Below are 21,917 nucleotides of genomic sequence, written 5' to 3' on the forward strand. Positions count from 1 at the left end.
CAGATGCACAGTTGAGAGCATCTTAACATGATGCATCACTGTGTGGTATGGAAACCGTACTCTGGTGGACAGGAAGGTTCTATAACAGGTAGTTAAAACTGCCCAGCACACCATCAGCACCAGACTACTCATTCCGAGGAAGGACAGGCAGGATAGACAAAGGAGAGTCAGTGGATGTTGTTTCAAAAGGCCATTAACAAGGTGCTGCACATGAGGCTGCTAAACAAGATAAGAGCACATGGTATTGTAGAAAAGATACTACCATGGATAGAACATAGGTTGGCAAAGAATGGGAATAAAGGGGGTCTTTTCTGGTTGACTGCCGGTGACAAGTGGTGTTTTGCAGGGTCAGTGTTGGAACCACTTCTTTTCATGTCATATATCAATGATTTGGATGTTGTAATAGATGACTTTGTGCCCAAGTTTGCAGATGATACAAAGGCAGGAAGAGGGGTAGGTACTGATGGAGAAGCAGGGAGCATGCAGAAGGACTTAGACAGATTTGGGGAATGAGCAGATAGAATACATTGTAGGGAAGTGTGTCATCATACACTTTGGTAGGTGGAATAAAGGCATAAGCAGGGAGAAAATTCACAAATCAGGGGTGCAAGAGGACTTTGTGAGTCCTTGTGTAGAATTCCCTAAAAGTTATCTCAGACATCCCACCCTGCAAAAACTCATTTCAGGGAGGTTGCATCCCCCCTGCGCCCCCCCCCCCACCCCCGTCGATCTCCAAGGGTGTATGTAATACTTTGTTTAGTGATTTTGTCTAATCTGTAAACCAAGTTGGGTATATGCAGCAAATGTGGCATTAAAATATGTACATATTATATTATCATGTTTATTCTATTACAATTTTAAGCAAGTCTGCAGGGAGTTTGGCCTCATCATGTAGGACATCAATAGCGTAGCTCCTTGGCAGCCAGCTAGTTTAAATCAGGGGTCCCCAACCTTTTTTGCACCGCGGACCGGTTTAATATTGACAATATTCTTGTGGACCAGCCAACCCGGTGGAGGGGGGGGGGGGCGTGGGGGAGAGGTGGGTGTTAAATGCGACCAGAATATAGGTGATAAATCACTATAAGTCACTTGTAAGGGGCTAATACACTCAATTTCATTTCCAGTTTTGGTCACTAAAAACATTCAGTGCCTATAGGTGAAGCAAACAAGACCCAAGGTAATTGATTCCTAGTGTTTCATAATTAAATTATGAAGAAACAGGTGTGTGATTCAATCATTAGTCATTAGCATTAACAGGGCACCAATTAGTGAAAATGGGGTTGAAAAGACTAAGTTTAGAATCAAAGGCAGGAAATTCTTCATTCTTAGTGAACAACTTGGCAATAAACTAATTGCGCTATAAATTCTTATTAGTTTACAGTAGTTGGATGTTGCAATGCAATTACTTGTTAGGAAAGGTATAATAGTACTCTTCAACAATATTTATTGCTTATAATTACTACTTCACTCTACCTGGGCATTATAGCACTATATATTGTGCTAGGAACCTTATAAATACCACAAAATATTTTTATGAAGTCTCAATGATCCAAACAAATAAACTCTACCTGGACTTCTAGCCGAGTACAGGTATCAATTGTAACCGATGCAATCTGGCAGAGTTTGTCATCGAAACATCAGTTAAAATCTATATTTGTATTTGGCTGGAAGCCCGAGAAGAATTTATTCATCATATGCGCCGGGAAAGCACTAGACCCTTTTTCTCAATGATTCACATTTGGCAAGTTCATTTTGGCATACATTTTTCCTTAGAGGAGGTGTGACTTATTCATTCATGGTAGCAATGCTCACCAGCTTTGTTTCTCCATCACCAAACACTTGTAATATACAAGTTAACTAACAAGGTTCTCAGGTACAAGAAAAAACTTGGAACAATTTAGAACACAAGATTTAATGTGTTTGTAATGAATAGACATTAATCAGCAATTACAGTTATTTTTGCTTGACAAAGTTAAAATGGCAGCAGTATGATTTATCATTCATTCCACAGAATCCACAGCAGAAGTCATTTTAAATTGGGATAATAGTAAAATGACCATCACGCTCAGCAAAATTAAATAACTGCAAACAACTTCCATTCATATTCTCACTGATTACTGACTTAGCAGCCAGATTTTTTTCCCTTTTTAATCTATTTCTTCAGAGTCATAAGAAAAACTTTTACAGAAATTATATTATATAATATCAGGACAAGTAGGTTAATAATTTTAGCTTATATGGCTTGGATTAAAGATATACCATGTCAGCCTAAATTATATCTATTCAGTATTTACAATAATACACTGCTGAACTTTTGTACTTAGAAAGGACCTTGGCCAGGAGTTTACAATGCAAATAATGCTGACATTATCAGCACTTACAAATTTAATGGTTAATATGGGAGCAATGCCAGGAATGAACATCCTCAGTGATTCGCCATTCTTCTTCAGAGATAATATTTTAGATCCTTCTCCAGAGTCTTCAGAAATTAGTAAACTGCTAAGAGCTAAGTTATTTATGAATTATTCTCAATTAAAATAATCCTGAAGAAATTACACATTTTAAATTGAGTATATAATAGTATGCTATTCTATAATTATTGTTGAAATATCTCTCCAGTCCCATTAAATGTTGAGAAAGCCATTCCATCAGAGGACTGTTTCATAATTCAGTATCTATATATTAGTTTAATTTTTCATGACATTTCACTTTTTCCTTAATCTTATGTATGCTCCAGTCTTTATTTCATATTCTATAAAATGTACAAACACACTACAAATTGCTCTCTCTAGGGAATCTTCAGTGTCATTGGCTGCTCAGCTTGCTTGATGACACTGTTGAATGGATGCTGAAGATAAACTGGAACTGATGTCAAACAACAACCAAAGTTAAGAAAGGTGAAATTACATTACCATTACTAAATCCTTGCTGGGAAGCTTTATCAAACTCAGAGAAATTGTGTAATATAGAAAGGAATTAATAACAGATCTGCCCTCAAGACTGAATGACAAGGAACATATTTCCCATTTTAAAATTTTCATTAAACATTTTATAATGGATTTTGTTAACACAATATCTCAGATAACTGAAATAGTGCACTACAGAAAATAAGTCACTGTTTTACAGGGTATATAGCACTAATACATTTGAGCTGTCTATGAATTACACACTTGCCTGTAAGTTGACAATTCATCAACTATGGCATATTATTTGCAGTTATTCATTATTTATTATGTAAGTGATTTGTAACATTTTTCACATGTTTGGATTTTAATAATCTTAACACTGTAGCACATTGAGTTATTTTATAGATGGTTTACATGAAAATTCATGCAACATAAACTTTCTCCAACAGTGGAGGCCAGTTTCAGTTGTTATTTAGAATCCACCATGAAGCTGTGAAAAAAATAAAGAAAGGATTTACAGAGTGGCATAACATGGGTTCTGATGAGTAAACCATACAGTACAATTCATGAGTCAAAGATAGCGAAATCATTTTGCTTCTGAAATTTGTTGAGTTATCACCATATTCCATTAGAACAGGAAGGGCAATGTTATCTCTTCTCTCTTCTAACATTACGTCAATTCAAGATTCAAAGTTCAAAGTAAATTTATAATCAAAATACATATATGTCACCATACACAACCCTGAGATTCATTATCTTATGGGCAATCATAGTAAATACAAATAAAAACTAAAAAAAAACATGCAGGCAACAACCAATGTGCAAAAAATATGCAAATACAAAAAGAAAGAAAATAATGATGATGATAATAATAATAATAATAAATCAGCAATAAATAGAGAACATGAGATTATGTGTGGTCGTGTATATTGACCGGTTGCATCATGGCCTGGTATGGAAACACTAATGCTGTGGAATGGAAAATCCTACAAAAGTGGTGGATGTGGCCCAGTCCATCATGGGTAAAGCCCTTCCCCACCATTGAGCGTTGTTGCAGGAAAGCAGCATCCATCATCAAGGGCCTACACCATCCAGGCCTGCTTTCTTCTCACTGCTACCATCAGGAAGAAGGTACAGGAGCCTCAGGTTCCACAGCACCAGGTTCAGGAACAGTTATTACTCCTCAGGCTCCTGAACCAAAGGGAACAACTTCAGTCCATCACGGAACTATTCCAACTGAACTGGACTCACCATCTCATGTTCTCTATTTGAAGAGGGTTGACAAAGGTAGGGCAGTGGACATTGTCTACATAGACTTTAACAAGAACTTAGACAGGGTCTCACAGGATATGCAAATCCAGAAGATTACCTTACTGGATAGTTTAGCCCAAAAGATTAACCTGGTCCAGAAAGTCAGGTCATGTGGGATCCAGGATGAGCTAGATAATTGGATATAAAACAGGCTTGGTGGAAAGGTGGTAGTGAAGAGCTGTTTTTTTTTTCCCACATTGGAGGTTTGTGACCAGCGGTGTGGTGCTCTTCCAGTGATACTTGCTAACTATTTAGTTGGCATGGTTAATAAGTTACTGAATGATACCAAAATTGATAGTATAGTAGCATAATGATGAGGGTTATTTACAATTGCAATGGCATCTACATCAACAGGGCAAGTGAACCAAAGAATGGCAGATGTGATGTGTTGCACTTTGGTAAATTTAAACAGAAAACAGAGCCCTGGAGAATGTTGTAGAACAGGAAAGCAGGGAACTTTATATCCATCTCCCTGAAAAGGTGAAAAGGTGGTGAGAATGGTGTTTGACGTGCTTGGCTTCATTGGTCGGGGCATCGAGAACAGGATTTGGGCTGACAAGTCGTTGATGAGAGCCCATTTGTAGTGCTGTGTGTACTTCAGTCACTTGGCTATAGGAAGGATGTCATTAAGCTGAAAAGGTGAATAAGATGTTACTGGGACTGAAGGGCTTGAGTTATGAGGAGATGCTTTTTCTTTGAAGTTGTGGAGGATGAGTGTAGACTTTACAGAGATGTATAAAATCATGAAAAGTATAGATAAGAAGTATGGTCAGTTGTTTTCCCTCAGTGTAGGTAGTTTACAACTCGTGGGCACACGATTATGGTGAGAAGGGAAGCTTTTAAACAGAACCTGAGGGGTGACTTTTCCCACACAGAGCAGTGGGTATGTGGAACGAGGTGCCAGAGGAAGCTGTAAAAGCAGATACAATTCCCAGATGATGTGTTGCCTCCCAGGTGCTAGGGTATGAGTCATTTCGGATCGAGTCCTCAGCATTCTTAAATGGGAGGGTGAGCAGCCAGAGGTCATGGTCCATATAAGTACCAATAACATAGGTAGGAAGAGGGACAAGGTTCTGCAAAATGAGTTCAGGGAGTTAGGTGCTAGGTTAAAGGACAGGGTTGTGATTTCAGAATTATTATCCATGCCATGTGCTCATAAGGCCAGAAATAGGAAGATCGGACAATTTAACATGTGACTAAGGAGTTGGTGTAGGAGGGAGGTCTTCATATTTTTGGATTATTGGGCTCTCTTCCAGGAAAGGTGAGACCTGTACAGAAGAGATAGTTTGCACCTAAACTAGAGGGGGACTAATATTCTGTTGGGAAGGTTTGCTAGTACTACATGGGGTGAGGTTGTGTGGTTAAACTAGCATTGCAGGATGAGGGGAACCACAGTGCCAGAACAGATAGTGGAGTGGTTGTGGTGACAGATGTTAAGACCTCAGACAAAAGACTGAGCATGGTGAGACTAATGTTCTGAGTTGCTTATATTTCAATGCAAGAAGTATCGTGGGAAAGGCAGATGAGCTCAACACATGGGTCAACACGTGGAATTATGATATTGTAGCCATAAGTGAGACTTGGTTGCAGGAGGGGCAGGACTGGCAGCTCAGTATTCCGGGGTTCCATTGTTTTATACGTGATAGAGCAGGAGGGATTAAAGGGGGAGTGGTAGTGTTACTAATCAGGGAAAATGTCACAGCAGTGCTCAGTCAGGACAGACTGGAGAACTCATCCAGTGAGGCTTTATGGGTGGAACAAAGGTATGACAACATTCATGGAGTTATATTGCAGACCACACAAACGTCTGTGGGATTAAGAGGAACAAATTTGTAGAGAGATCTCCGACTGTTGCAAGAAACACAAGGTTATGATAGTAGGTAATTTTAATTTTCCACTATTGACTAGGACTCCCATACTGTAATAGGACTAGAAGGCATAGAGTTGGCCAAATGTATTCAGGAAAGTTTCCTCAATCAGTGCACAGAAGTCCCAAAAAGAGAATGTGCAACACTTGATCTCCTATTTGGGAATGAGACAGGGCAGGTGACAGAAGTTCGTGCAGAACACTTTGCATCTAATGATCATAATGCTATTAATTTTAAGCTGATTATGGAAAAGGATAGTTCTGGTCCTCGAGTTGAGATTCTAAATTGGAGGAAGGCTAGTTCTGATGGTATCAGAAAGGATCTGGCAAGTGTGGACTGGGACAAGCTTCTTTTCTGGCAAAGTTGTATTTGGTAAGTGGGAAGCCTTCAAAAGTGAAAATTTCAGAAAACTGATCTTGTTTGGGCCTGTCAGAATAAAAGTCAAGGATAACAGACTTAGGAAAACTTGGTTTTTGAGAATTATTAAGGACCTGATTAAGGGAAAAAAGGAGGTGCATAGCAGGTATGGGCAGGTAGGAACAAATGCGGTACTTGAGGAGAATAAGAATTGTGAGAGAACACTTAAGAAAGGTATCAGGTGGGCTAAAAGAAAACATACACAGATTACAGAGGAGGAGGAAGATTAGGGTGGACAAATCCCCAGGGCCTGACAAGACATTCCATCGGACCCTGTGGGAGGCAAGTACAGAAATTGCAGGGGCCCTAGCAGAAATATTTAAACAACACACATCAAAGTTGCTGGTGAACGCAGCAGGCCAAGCAGCATCTGTAGGAAGAGGTGCAGTCGAAGTTTCAGGCCGAGACCCTTCGTCAGGACTAACTGAAGGAAGAGTGAGTAAGGGATTTGAAAGTTGGAGGGGGAGGGGGAGATCCAAAATGATAGGAGAAGACAGGAGGGGGAGGGATGGAGCCAAGAGCTGGACAGGTGATAGGCAAAAGGGGATACGAGAGGATCATGGGACAGGAGGTCCGGGAAGAAAGACAAGGAGTGGGGGGGGGACCCAGAGGATGGGCAAGAGGTATATTCAGAGGGACAGAGGGAGAAAAAGGAGAGTGAGAGAAAGAATGTGTGTATAAAAATAAGTAACAGATGGGGTACAAGGGGGAGGTGGGGCCTTAGCGGAATATTTAAATCATCCTTAGCTAAAGGTGAAGGACCAGAGGACTGGAGGATAGCTAATGTTCCGCTATTTAAAGAAGGCTCTAATAATAAACCGGGGAATTATCCACTGGTGAGCCTGACATCAGTAGTGGGAAAGTTATAGGAAGGTATTCTAAGAAACTGAATATGAGTTTCACAACTGAATATGATGTCATCCACAAATTTGCTGATCCAGTTAACCACATTGTCATCCAGATCTTTGATATGGATGACAACACAGATTCAGCATTGATCACTGCAATTGAATAGGGATAGTCAGCATGGCTTCATGCATGATAGGTCGTTTCTAACCAAACCTAAAGATCTTTTGAGGATGTTACCAGGAAAGTTGATAAAGGCAAGGTAGCATATGTTGTATACATGGACTTCAGCAAAGTCCCACTTAGGAGTTGGTCAAGAAGGTTGGTTTGCTTGGCATTCAAGATGAGATCGGAAATTGGATTAGACATTGGCTTTGCAGAAGCCAGAGAGTGTTAGTAGATGGTTGTCTCTCCTATGTAACTAGTGGTGTGTTGCAGTGATCAATGCTGAATCTGTGTTGTCATCCATATCAAAGATCTGGATGACAATGTGGTTAACTGGATCAGCAAATTTGTGGATGACACCAAGAGTGGGGGTGTAGTGGAGAACAAGAAAGCCTGTCAGAGTTTGCAACTGGATTGAGACCAGCTGAAAACATGGGCTGAAAAATGACAGGTAGAATTTAATGCAGACAAGTGTGAGGTGTTGCACTTTGGGAGGACTAACCGGGGTAGGTCTTACACACTGATCAGTAGGGCACCGTGGATTGTGATAGAACAAAGGAATCTCAGAATACAGGTCCATAATTCATTGGAAGTGGTGTCACAGGTAGGTAGGGTCATAAAGAAAGCTTTTGGCACATTGACCTTCATAGATCGAAGTATTGAGGCAGGAGATGGGACGTTATGTTGAAGTTGTATAAGACATGAATGTGGCCTAATTTGGAGGATTGTGTGCAGTTTTGGTCACCTACCTACAGAAAAGAAGTAAACAAGGTTGAAAGAGACAAGAGTACCCAGAGTTATAAGTAATGATTGAATAGATATAGAACTTTATTTTCTAGAACATGGAAGACTGAGGGGATTAGGGTAAATGCAAGTAGGCTTCTTTTTCCACTGATGTTGGGTGAGACCACAACTAGAGGTCATGGGTTAAGGGTGAAAGGTGAAATGTTTTTACTGGAACACAAGGGGAAATTTCTTCACTTGGAGGCTGGTGAGTGTGTGGAACGAGCTACCTGGGGAAGTGGTGGATGTGATTTCAATTTCAACATTTAAGAGAAGTTTGGATAGGTACATGGATGGGAGGGGCATGGAGGGTTATGATCTTGATGGGACTAGGCAGTTTAAATGGTCCGGCATGGACTAATTGGGCCAAAGGGCCTGTGTCTGTAGTTTTCTATGACTCTATTTGAAAGACATTTAGACAGACACTGTACATGTATTTAAGAGGGATATGCACCAACATTGACAAATTGGACCAGGCCAGTTATCTCTTCATTGTACTTACACTTTTCATTGCTGTACTAGCATTCCTTTAGTGACCAGAATTATACATAATTAGTTCTCTCGCATGTAATCAATGCACAATTTTTTGATTTATTCCCCTATTATGCTTTGCTCCAGAAGCACATGTACACTAAGGTAATTCAGCAGTGTTCTGCAAATGTGAGGAAATAATAGAACATAGCTCTTCACACAGTTGTATTAAGTAATGTCACTTTTTGCATCATACCAGGTACAAGCATTGTTGTTATTAGCTCCGGAGTGTCCAAGAAATCCACATTACTCCTCTGGAAGGTTTTGCTGTCGTTGGTCTGGATGTGCCTAAAGTAATTGGAATATCATTGAATCATCTCCACCCACAAAGCGCACATAAATTACACTTTATCAGCTAGGACAGCAAATAATTAGAATATTTTAGAGTATTAGAATGTAGAATAGTTCTTTTTCTGTTTTATAACAATGTATTGATAAACATTCACTGAAGTAAAAAATCCATATTTTAATCTTCTCAAAAGGATGCACTCTAATATTTCGATAGAACTGAATATATCCCATCCAATGAAAAATATTTTAATTTCATCCATGCATTAGGACAAGGATGCTGCAACAGCCTAGCCTACAATGAAAATAAATTAAAATGCTGAAATCTCTCCTGTGATTTCTGATCCCTGTTCATCTCACTATAGCCTTAGAGCTGTTGCTTTCTGGTACTGGCTACCATAAAAGTAACAACATGGCCCCCATCTGTATATATCAAGAAATAACACGCTAATTTAGGACCAGTAAAATACTAATACTGGCATTTGAAGGGATTTGAGAGCTTCTGTGCACATTCACAAGTTTATTGTGAAGATACAGTAAGTACTCAGACAAATGACTTGGTAGCTTTGCTGTAACTGTAAAATTATATGGTGCCATCATACCTAGAGAGCCATATAGTTTTGGTCTCGTATTGGAAGTTATACACTTTAGACAGAGTTGATCAAAGATGCATGGTTGTTTTCTAGGATGAGAGGCAATGGGGCAAGATTGATTATTATTCTTTCAAATTAACTAGAATAATTTGATAATCTTGAACTGAACAAAATGTTTAAAATGTTTGACAGAGTAGATGTTGAGAATCTATCTCTGTTGGTTGGAGAATTTACAATAAAGGGTCGCATCCTCAGGATAAGGAGTCACTTATTCAGGAAACAGAATCAGATTATTATCCCTGATATTTGTCATGAAATTTGTTTTGCAATTCCGAATTAGGTGAGATGAAATGTGTTCATTCAGAGAATTTGTATCTTTGGAATGCTCTCTCCCAGATGAGTTAAAACACTTATGACTAAATTCAATGGGTTTTTAGGGCACTCGGATTAATCAAGGGATATGGCAGTGAGGCCGGAAGCTGAAGCTGATGTGGAGATGCAGCCATGGTCTTATTGAAGGCAGAATAAATGATGGTTCTTATCGTTTACTAGTGCTTTTAATTATTAAATGCGCGGAAAACAGGAGGTAAACTGAGACAGGTCTAGACTTGAGAGATATAATGATGATAGAATTAGATTTTGATGGTGAAGCCTGATTTGTGTCTCATCCAAGAAGAAAGTATAAAATTAATATACTGACAGTTTTATGGGTGCTCGGATAAAGTTTACCAATGTAAACAAGAGTTACATGGCAGCTAAATCAAAGTTTTGCTGGCTGTGTGGAAACAATTCCAGGGGAATTCCTGGGAAATACACCTCAGTCATCCCCATGATTACCTGTTTAAAAATCCTTTATCTTAACATCCAATGCTGGTCAAAGACATTACAGGAAGACTGTTGGGTCTGCTATTTGTGCACTTTTTGCTATTCCACCCAATTTATTATCAATCCAATGCACCTCTGGATTTAAATTACTTACATTTTCCAGAGACTGGTGTTTTCCCAGAATTCATAAATTATAAAACGGGATTCGTTTGATAGTTTCTGCACAGAAATACTGTGGAACAATGATAATAAATAAATGTTATATAACAAGAAGAACAATATAAATCTACTATTGATAAAGAATTTTTGGTATGGAGCTCAAAATCCAACTTTTGAGATTTTGTGAGTATACACATTATCTGAAGAGGTGTAATATTTGTGTTTATGGGTCTTAGGAATATCATCACAAATAGCCAATTCTTTGTTTCTGATTATAAGTATGTTGGTTCAAGTTTCAAACCTGAGACTTGAGTACAAATATTTGCTGGTACACCATTCCTATACTGGAGAGTCTATACTGCTGGAAGTACTGTCTTTTCTGTGAAACTTAAAACCAGACTCCTCACCGCCCACCCCCCCACCAACTCACCACACTTATTTGCTCTCTCATAGTACAATTTCACAGAAAGATGGGGCTGTTAATCCTGGAGCATATTTCCTACATTGAAATAATGACCACTGTTCAGTTGTACTTACTGTAAGTTTTTACATGACACAGAAATATGATGAGACTATGAAAGGCACAAAATGAATGCAGAACTTTTTCAAAAGATAATATCACAATATATAATAAAAGATCACTTTGTCAGACAGATACCATTTATTTGGAAATTTTAAAAGCCTTTATGATAAAAGAATTTGGTAGTTTTAATAATGGGCATATTGCTGGTGGCAATACAACTGATATAGTTGCAGCTCATGGTCCATATTTTAAAAATGAAGAAGTCTTATACAAAAAGTTTACACAAGAGTTGTATTGATATACTGCCAGAATATATATTAAACGACTTTCTTTCAACTCCTTGTTGAAATCTTGATTTAAGTATACGGGTACAACTACAATTTACAAACCTCAAAATTAGAAGAGTATACCTTAAAAAAACATACAGGAAATGTATGCAGTATAGTTTCTCATAATTAAACTTACTATTGGTAGGAAGCATCCCTGAAACTAGCTCCAAACAGAACTTCAAGCTAAATGAAGTAAACTTATTTAATAAAATGTGTTCTTTATTCTAACCATTGTCGAAAGAAGTGATGACGCTGTAAGGGAGGTACTTTTAAAAAGAGCTAGGTTACAGTTCATCAAGCACAATGTTGTGCACTTTAATATTACACAGAACAGGAAAAATGGTTTCCACAAATATCTTCACACTTACTGCAAGCATCCTGTTTGTGTGGTTGCAGACACCACATACTGTCTCAAAGCTAAACGGAATTCCTCCAGCTCTTCTTCCAGTATAGACATCTGTCGCTGCACAATAAAAATGTGCTATGGAAAGTAAATAATTTATACTTCAGTGATTAAATATCATAACAAACCTAAATATTGTTGTCATTTGGAAAGACAATAAATCCTTGCTATTGAAACATTTTTGAATAGCATTCATTATAGATTTACAAATTACTGCAGTTTCTTAAGAAACAACAGTTTCATGGCTCATGGCTCATGTTAACACACCATTCTCATCCTGATTTACTTTAGGATTTAATATTAAGTCCACATTTGGTTAGATTAGAAATTTTAGTTGTAAGAAACAAGATCTATTATTTTTTGGAGATTAGGCAGTGAAAACCAGTAGCAGGAAATACAGATAAGAGGCATACTCTATTCTTCATGGACATTTGTGAAATGTGTTGGGAGGAGGATTGCCTTTTTCACTGGAGTGCCAAAAGGTCTGTCAGAGCAGAAAAGAAATGGAGTGGCAGGAACTGTCTATAAAGATCAGGCAGCAGCTATGAAAAAGAGTAAACAGCCGACATTTCGGGCTGAGATCCTTCATCAGGACTGAAGAGAAAGTGGAGAAGTCAGAGTAAGAAGGGGGAGGGGAGGATGAAGTACAAGGCGATAGGTGAAAATGGGAGAAGGGGAGGGGTGAAGTAAAGAGCTGGGAAGTCAACTGGTGAAAGAGATAAAGGACTGGAGAAGGGGGAATCTCATAGGAGAGGACAGAAGACCAAGGAAGAAAGAGAAAGGGGAGGAGCACCAGAGGGAGGTGATGGGCAGGAAAAGAGATGAGGTGGGAGAGGGAAACAAGAATGGAGAATGGTGAAGGTGGGGAGGGGCGCAATTACTGGAAGTTCGAGAAATCGATGTTCACGCTCTCTGCCCGCTAGGTCGATTATTTACTCTTTTCAATAGATGCTGCCAGGCCTGCTGAGTTCCTCCAGCAATTTGTATGTGTTGTTTTGGATTTCCAGCATCTGCCGATTTTTTTTCCCCAGTCTATAAAGATAGATGCCTTGCAAAATTTGCACTGACCACACTAAACATAGAAAGATTAGTGTTCTGGTGCTTCACAGGTGCATGTTGGAAACTGATCATGCTACACTCTTCACATACGCAGGCACTTTGGTATCTATTTCTCCAGCTGCCCTATTAAACAATGCAATCTTCTCACAACCAGAACCACTCAAAACACAGCTTGCAAAATAAACTTACATATCATCATATGAATTGGGACCAGAACCCCCTCAAGCCAGTTCTGCCATATGGATGAACTGACTGTACTCTCAGCATTGCATTTCAGAATATCAGGGTAATCATTTGCCACCCTATCTATCAATGTGTACCTTAAAAATATTCAAAGATTCTGCATAGTCTCTCAAGTGTTCCAGTGACTCATGATTACATGAGACAATAAGTTTCATCACATTACTGTCATAAGTGGGCAACTGCTTATTTTCTAAATTGTGGCTCCTAGTTCTAGCTTCTCCCTTCAAGGGAAATGTCTCTTCAAATTCACTCTGTCAAGACCCCTCAATTTCCTTCTCTGTCTTCTGAACACAGGTACAAGGCCAATCTGCCCAACTTCCTTCCTTCCTTCCTAACTTCCTTCCTTTTGCAGTAGTAGTCTGTAATCATCAGGGAATTGCTTCCAGTGCATTAACATGTACACTGTACAGTACTTGAAATGTGCTCTCCTTATTTTGTATTCAATTTTCCTAGCAATAAATGATGAATGTCAGTTTTATTTGCGGTATTTGCCTAAAAGCTTTTTCTGAATCATGTACCAGGAATCATACAATACAGAGCCCTTTCACCTCCGAACTTTGCAATCTTTCCATTTTAGATACAATGTTTCTTTCTTTATTTTATCTGTCAATATGAACAATTTCACATTTTTTTGTATTAAACTTCATTTACCAGATATTTGTTCATTCATTTAAGCTAGCTATATATTCTCCTTATTTCTTTTTCACAAAGTACAATCTTTGATACCCATCTTTGATTCAGCAAATTTAGCAACTGTGCCTTCAGTCCCTTTCAGTCATTTGTCTATCATGTTAAGAACATTATTAATTCACAGAACCATTTCAGTTACCCCTTCTGTTCTCTGTCCTTCCTATATGCCACATACCCTTCAGTGTTCAGTCCCCAAGCTAAGCTTTGTAACGGCTATGTGTTTTCAAATAAAGAATCTTTCTGTCCTTTTATTGTTCTGCCTTTTCTACAGAATTTCTTAGAGTACTATCTTGTACTTTTTTTTCAATCTGTTTAACATTTCCAATATTAATACCTTCCTCTCTGGCTTGTTGCTTTCATTTACAAAATCTTTGCAACTGTGGTCCCTTATCTTTACTGCTTAGTTTAAAATTATGTCTATTTACCTAGTAATGTAGCTTACTAGAACACTGCTCCCAGCACAGTTTAGGTGCAGATTATCCCAATGGTACAGCAGGCATTTACCCAACAGATTGGATGCAATTCCAAAGGCACAATATGCTGGAGAAGAGGTCACTCAAAGGTTCTGTGGAGGGTGATAAAGAACCTAACTTTCCTGAAGCTGGATATATGTATTGCAGGTTTAGATAAAGTTAACTACATGATGTTTAACATACTTCCTTTCATTACAGCAATAAAACTGTGATCACATTTCCTACGAGGATTTCTAAGTGTGGAACTATTAATTAATCCTGTCTTGTTTCTAGAAATGGCATGCCACCTTATCTGTCAATGTGTACCTTAAGAATATTCAAAGATTCTGCACAGTCTCTCAAGTGTTCCAGTGACTCATGATTATTTGAGACAATAACGTTCATCACATCACTGTCATAAATGGGGCCCGCTCTCAGGGCCTCACGACCGGCCGCTCTTCGATATGTCAAGGACACGACCTGGAAGGCTAGTGCGCCTTCAGGGTACTGGATTTTCGTGGGTCTGGGGGTGGACAGATTCAAGGTCAGTGCCGCCGCCTAGTGTGTTGTGGTAGAACACGGAAGATCGAAAGCAGTGAGCTGGCTGCTGGCTGTGTGCCTAGCAACCCGAGATCTCTGAGCATGGAGCTTGGAAAAAGCAACGCAAAAGACTTTTAACACTGTAAATCGGCGAGTTGTTTTGTTAAGTCTCCCCTCTTGCTGTGAAATGGGGACAGCTCTTTTTTCCCTTATTAGGGAAAGAGAGAGAGAGCCTGTGGTATGCTGAATACCGGGTAAATGAGTAGTCTTTGGGGTACTGCAAGTCTGTATCTTTATTGGTACTTTGTTGCAGGCTTGAGTGCTCGGTGAGGAGTTCCAATGCTTTTTTATTGGCGGGGGAGGGATCGTTGCTTTGTTGATGCGTTAGGGGGGGAGCTGGGGGGGCTTTGGGGTTCTAACATTTAACTGTCATTTGTTCTTTGAGGAACTCCTCTGTTTTTGTGGCTGTTTGCAAAGAAAAAGAATTTCAGGATGTATATTGTATACATTTCTCTGACATTAAATGTAACAATTGAAACAAAATTTGGAAATGAGCCAGGTTAGAGATAGACAGAATACTCTGGGCAGCTGCCAGCCAAAGATGTTTTTCTTTATACATATACTGTATGTTAAATTTCACTATAAAAGTTATAATCATAACACTGATATCTTACTTGAAAGTAAAATCTCAAGAAATTTCTACTTCAGCTAATTTAAATCATGCTTGCTGAACTATTATGCCCATAGTTATAAATTTTGGTACATTAATGTTGGGTATGCTTAAAGGGCCCGAAGGATCATTGGGACCAGGGTCACCGCTACCAAAAACTGTTCCAACTGCTACCATCTGGGAAATGGCACCACAGCATTGAAGTCAGGACCAACAGGCTTTGGAACAGCTTCTCCCACCAGGCCATCAGACTGAAGAATTGATGCTGATATAACTGTATTTTATGCTATATTGACTGTTGTATACTATTTATTAAAAATTACTATTAATTGCACATTGCACATTCAGACAGAGATGTTACATAAAGATTTTTACTCCTCATGTATGTGAAGGATATATGAAATAAAGTCAATTAAATTCAACTGCTTCCAGATATTTTCTTAGCCAGACAACAGCCTTCTCTGGCATCAAACAACGTAAGCAATTGAGCTCTGCTTTGAACAAAATTGCTGCTGACATTTGACATCAAAATTCTATTTTGGCAAAAGAAGTTCTGGACTGGGAAATTTTTCACAATGTCTTTTTGACCTCCCAAACATGGTCACAATATAGTTTTCATGCTCTCGAGAATGAGAACCATTTTAGGTCTGACTAATGTAAGACTGACTTACAGATTTGGCATTTCCCTCCAATACTTCCTCCTCCAGTGGTTCGAACTTTAAGTCCTGTAAATCAACGATACCAATACAGACACGTGAACCAACAAGAAAGTGAAATATAAAATCAACATTCTGCGCTTCCATCCACACTAGGAACATTGCGATGAAACAATCTGCAATTCACTGCTTATTCTACGAATGAACAGGAAATCAAAGATCATAATTCAAATGTCACTAAACGCACTTCCCATGAGTTCTGAAATCTTTGTAATTATTCTGCCTAATAGAAGTTTTATCTGAAGTGAGTTTGTTGCTTTGTTGTTAGTCCAAACTCCTGTGACTTGTGCTTTTTCACCCTCCTCTCAAAGAATATTGTTCCTGTCCCAAATAGGGACAAGTTTGGTGACACAGTGGTGTAGCTACGTCAAGCTCCAGCAACTGGGGTTCAATGCTGACAGAGAATGCTATGTGGACTTTGCATCTTCTCCCTGTGACTATACATTTCTTCCAAGTCCTCTGGTTTCCATGCACATCCCAAAGACACACAAGTGATAGACTAATTAGCCACTGTATATTGTCTTTAATATGTGGATAACTTGAAGAATCCAGAGGAGAAGAGAGCAAGGTTGATGAGAATGTGGAAACAAAAAAACAATATTGGATTAATGTAGAATAAATGCAATTGGGTCAGCATGAATTCACTGGGCCAAAAGGCCTGCTTTGTGTTATATGACATGATTAGTGGCTTATATTACACTCAAGGAGGCTTGTATTGTCAACAGTTTTGGGCCCCACATCTCAGAAAGGATGTGTTGTCATTGGATAGAGTCCAGAGGAGGTTCACGAAAAGTATTCCAGGAATGAACGGGTTAACATATGAGGACCATTTGGTAGCTTAGGGCCTGTACCCACTGGAATTTACAAGAATGCAGGGGGATCTCATTGAAACCTACTGATTGTTGAAAGGACTAGATAGGGTGGATGTGGTATCCAGAACTAAAGAGTACAACCTCAAAATTGAGGGGTGACCCTTTAGAACAGAAGTAAGGATGAATTTTTTTTTAGTTAGGCTATAGTAAATCTGTGGAATGCTCTGCCACAGACTGTGGTGGAGGCCAAGTCTGTGCATATATTTAAGGTGGAAGTTGATCGTTTCCTGATTGGTCAGGGCATCAAAGGATATGGCGAGAAGGCAGGTGTATGGGGTTAAGTGAGATCCAGGATCAGCCATGATGGAATGGCGGAATAGACTTGATGGGCTGAATGGCGTAATTCCGCTCCCATGTCTTATTGTCTTACTTGGAAGACATCCCTCACCCTTCTCCAATCAGATCTTGCATCTAGGCTAATGACTGAATAAATTAGGTGATAGTTGTTGGAATAACAGCTTCGGAAATAAATCTGCTTATCATGTGTTTTATTTGAGGAAATTTGATGTAAAGTGTGAAAGAGATTCATTTTAGTGAGGTGCTCTCCAACTTGTGATTCAGCTGATATGTCTGAGTAAAAGTAAGACTGAGCCACTGTAAAATCTTTAGACCAAAGAAATACAGATTTATGAATTCTAGCTTTATCACTTTTATCCCTTCTTATCAACATGCAATATCATAGCATCTTAAGCATAACAAAGTATTCCATGACGTTTCGTTTTCTAACAAAATGTGATACCAAAGTGTGCAAGGAGACAGGAGGACAGATAAACTGAGTTTTAACTGTTATGGTACACACAGCTTTCCCTTGTTCACATGCGTAGGTGCGAATTTTTACTGAAAAAAATCACTGTGTTAGGATAGTTTTGAAGCTTGCTTTGGTGCTGCAGGTATTGAAAAAAAGAATAATCATCAATTGAATAATCATCAGTTGAATAATGACTATTTGCTGCAGCCCATGAATCCCTGCAGCTTGGGGAATCTTGTCGTTCTCTAACACTGCAATGTTAGGTCATGCTGCTCTTAGACATTTATAAAAGCTAGATGATTTACTCTACCAAACCATGCATTTGTCATTTTCTATAAAATGTGTGTATAACTAATTGGCTTACGTTATTTTCAGGGTAGTGGTAGTTTGTAATCGATCTAGATATAAAACAGTTGTAACTTCAACAGTCATTGGCAATGCTAGAAGTGGTTGTAAGTGAGATTCCAGCAAACAGCATTTTTCATTAAAGCATCCTTTGCAACATATGGTCTCTTTGGATTAATACATCTTATGTCTATTTCCTGGAATAATTAAAAACGAAAAGCTGCTTTACAGGTTGCATAACTATGCAGAAGGATGAATACCAAATGTTTCATTTCTCCGCTTTATCTTCCAAAGAGCAGGATGCAATGTGGGCTTTGTAAAATTAGTTGGTTACACGAAATGTGGAGATTTCATGCAAAGTATATCGGAGTAGAAGAAGACATACATGGTTAAAAAAGACAGGAGTAGTCTGTATCAAACCTAATGACAGGACCTAATTCTTTTCTTTTTTCCTATTCAAACAGTCAATCAAATATGATAGAATATCAAAGCAAGGATGTAATGTTGAGACTTTATAAGGAACTGGTGAGGCCTCACTTGGAGTATTGTGAACAGTTCTGGGTCCCTTATTTTTTGGAAGGATGTGCTGAAACTGGAGAGGGTTCAAAGGAGATTCACAAAAATGATTCCGGGTTTGAATAGCTTGTCATATGAAGAGTGTTTACTGGCTCTGGGCCTGTATTGATTAGAATTCTGAAGAATGAGGGTGACCTCATTGAAACCTGTCGAATGGTGAAAGGACTTAATAGAGTGGACATGGAGAAGATGTTTCCTATGGTGGGACATTCTAAGACCAGAGGACACAGCCTCAGAATAGAGGAGCGTCCTTTTAAAATGGAGATGAGGAGAAATTTCTTTAGACAGAGGGTGGTGAATCTGTGGAATTCTTTGCCACAGGCAGCTGTGGAGGCCAGGTCTTTATGTATATTTAAGGCAAAGGTTGATAGATTCGTGATTAGTTATGGTATAAAGGGATACGGGGAGAAGACAGAAGATTGGGGCTGAGAGGAAGATTGAATCTGCCAGGATCTGCAATGGAACAGACTTGATGGGCCAAATGGCCTATATGTTATGGTCAAATTGTATGCTTGGTGCCTGTTATCAATGAAAATAAGCAACAAGAGGTTACAGTAGGAATCTCCCAGGGACAGTCTTTGTTAATCTAGAGGTGTACAGGCTTCAGAATAGGTTTTAGGAAGTGACAGGATGTGTAGTTTGTTGATCATTGATTATGGAAGGTCCAAAAGATAAGCTGGCCCTACTGGAAGAGAGTCTAAGGACTCCTTGCAATTGTGGAGGAATCAGTCCTGCTCATTTTGATTCTCAAGGAACACTATACTAAAGAATTAATTTCTGAGGCCAGATGTTTCCCCCTCATGTATTTCCAGATCCTTTTGAGAAAGATTTAAATGTGTTAATAATGCATTGCATTTCCAAGATGGGATCTCTGTATAGCACAACGGCATCATAATGTGGTATAAACTCAAAAGATTGGTGTTTTATAATTGTTGAATTTACTTGTTGCCCCGACCCCAATTGATGATCTTCTCTCCTGCTTGACATTGAGCAATTAACATTGAATACAAGGTCAAGCAAGTTTCAGCATCAAAGAAGGATTCAAAAAATATTTAAACTGAGAAAAGATTAATATACATTTTAAAAACTTCATTATGAATCAATTGTACGTAATTGTACTGAAGATGGCCTGTACTTGAAATACATCCATCAGCTGAGTAGTATGGTCACAATTAGATTTTGCCAGAAAACAGCAGAGCAGATGTTGAGCGACAAGCATGCAACACTTCCTACCCCAGCTCAGACTGTCCTGATGGACTTCGATCAGCTTTTGCTATCAACAGCCTTTCAAACTGCTCACAAATCTCTCTGGTGATAAGGAATATTTATTTAAAATAGAATTTAATTAAAATAATTCAAAGTAACACAATATCAGACTGAGATTAAGCTTCTCCCCATAGTTGGCTTTAAAGCATCTAGAATAAAACAAATAAACTCAAAACCCTTTGGACCATAATGTTTTACAGCTATATAAAAAGTAAAGAGGTGGCTTGGGAGAGAGAGACTTCTTAGGGATCTGCAGGGCCGCCAATGACTTGAGCCACAGGAGATGGGTGGGATTTTTAATGAATAGTTTGCTTGATATTTGCTGAAGGGAAAAACGTGGCTGTTCGAGAGACAAGAGAAACAAGTGGAGATAGAGAGCATTCATATTAGCAGGGAGAATATATTTACAGTTCTTACAATATATTAAGGTGGATACATTCCCAGGGCCCAAGTGAGTACATCCTCATACTTTACAAAAGAAATTAAGGAGGCCATTGCAAAGATATTTACTTCATCATTAGCCACTGGTGAAGTTACGGGAAACTGGAAGGTAGCTAATGTTATTCTGTTTTTAAGAGTAGCAAGGTCAAGCCAGGGGAATGCAGGCCGGTTAGCCTGACACTACTGGTGAGCTTGTTACTGGAGGGAATTCAGGGGGACATCTACCAGCATTTGGATAGAGTCTGACTGGGATGAGTCAGCATGGTTTTGTTCATGGTAAATTGCGCCAAAAGAAGCCAAAGAAGTGTTTTTGTGCTGAAAGAAGCCAAAAAGGTCGGTGAAGGTAGCGTAGTGGATGTTATATATTTGGATTTTTGCAAGATCCCAACAAGGTCCAGTATGGAAGACTGGTTTGCAATCTTAGGATGCATGGAACCACTTGGATGGTAACACACACAAAATTCTGGAGGAACTCAGGAGGGCAGGTAGCATCTATGGAAATGAATAGACTGTCGATATTTCTGGCCAAGAACTTTCTGCAGGACTGAGAAGGAAGTTGGGCGGGGGGGGGGGGGAGATGCCAAAATAAAAAGCTGGGGGGAGGGGAAAGAGGAGCTAGTTGGAAGGAGATAGGTGGTCAGGTGTGTTGTATTACCCTATAACTCTATTACTTTAGAAGTGACCAATTCACTCAACTAAGAGTAACACACAGAACTTTGTAAATTGTCTGATAGAATTGTTAACCAAACCTAAGAATAGCATATCCAGTTGCATTCTTCATACTCAGAGAGATATAGTTAAGATGTATCAGAGGGTAATCCAATGAGCAAATTTGAAGGTATTTTCTAATTTTCAATTCTGTTGCTGATATTTTACCACTTTTTTTTATAATAAAGATGGCATACAAAATGATTACTTCAATTAATTGAACTCCACAAGCTTTTGCTCTTTCAAATGAATTAATTTTATTTTATAAATTTACGTTCACTTAATATGATAAAACAACTTATATTTCATAAAATAAACTCATGTAGTCAACTGTATTAGAATAAAGATAACCACTAGCACAAACTTAAAACCAGGAAACACGATGGGAAAGATGAGCTGTTCAAAAGTACAAAATAGCTTGATAATAAGTGACAGTTTAAAAAAGGAATCAAATGTTTCACCTGTAGATTAATGAAATATGTGTACAAATATTCATTTTTATTCTATGTCAGTTATCAAGACCAATATTACATATAACTCGCCGGGAAGTTTTCTCTATTAATTCTACATCACATTTACTAGAAACCATAAAACATTACAGCACAGAAACAGGCCTTTTGGCCCTTCTTGGCTGTGCCGAACCA

At 38.7% G+C, this 21,917-nt stretch overlaps 1 protein-coding gene across 3 annotated transcripts in view; it reads right to left on the reverse strand.

Annotated features, from left to right (window-relative positions):
* Positions 1-862: 862 nt before the first annotated feature.
* The window catches only part of necab1 (N-terminal EF-hand calcium binding protein 1), a 139,987-nt gene continuing 118,932 nt past the window's right edge, over positions 863-21,917 (reverse strand). Inside the window, exons 10-14 of one of the 3 annotated variants that reach the window (XM_063061488.1) lie at positions 16,273-16,326; positions 11,913-12,025; positions 10,688-10,765; positions 9,024-9,115; positions 863-3,396 (exon numbers count right to left, since the gene is read on the reverse strand). In XM_063061488.1, coding sequence (XP_062917558.1) covers positions 3,368-3,396; positions 9,024-9,115; positions 10,688-10,765; positions 11,913-12,025; positions 16,273-16,326 — 366 coding nt within the window. In that variant the 3' untranslated portion in view covers positions 863-3,367. The remainder of the gene's footprint in view (positions 3,397-9,023; positions 9,116-10,687; positions 10,766-11,912; positions 12,026-16,272; positions 16,327-21,917) is intronic. The other 2 variants (XM_063061475.1, XM_063061482.1) reach the window with 2 other exon arrangements.

Source organism: Mobula hypostoma, chromosome 1, assembly GCF_963921235.1.
Source record: "Mobula hypostoma chromosome 1, sMobHyp1.1, whole genome shotgun sequence".
NCBI classification, from domain to species: Eukaryota; Metazoa; Chordata; class Chondrichthyes; order Myliobatiformes; family Myliobatidae; genus Mobula; species Mobula hypostoma.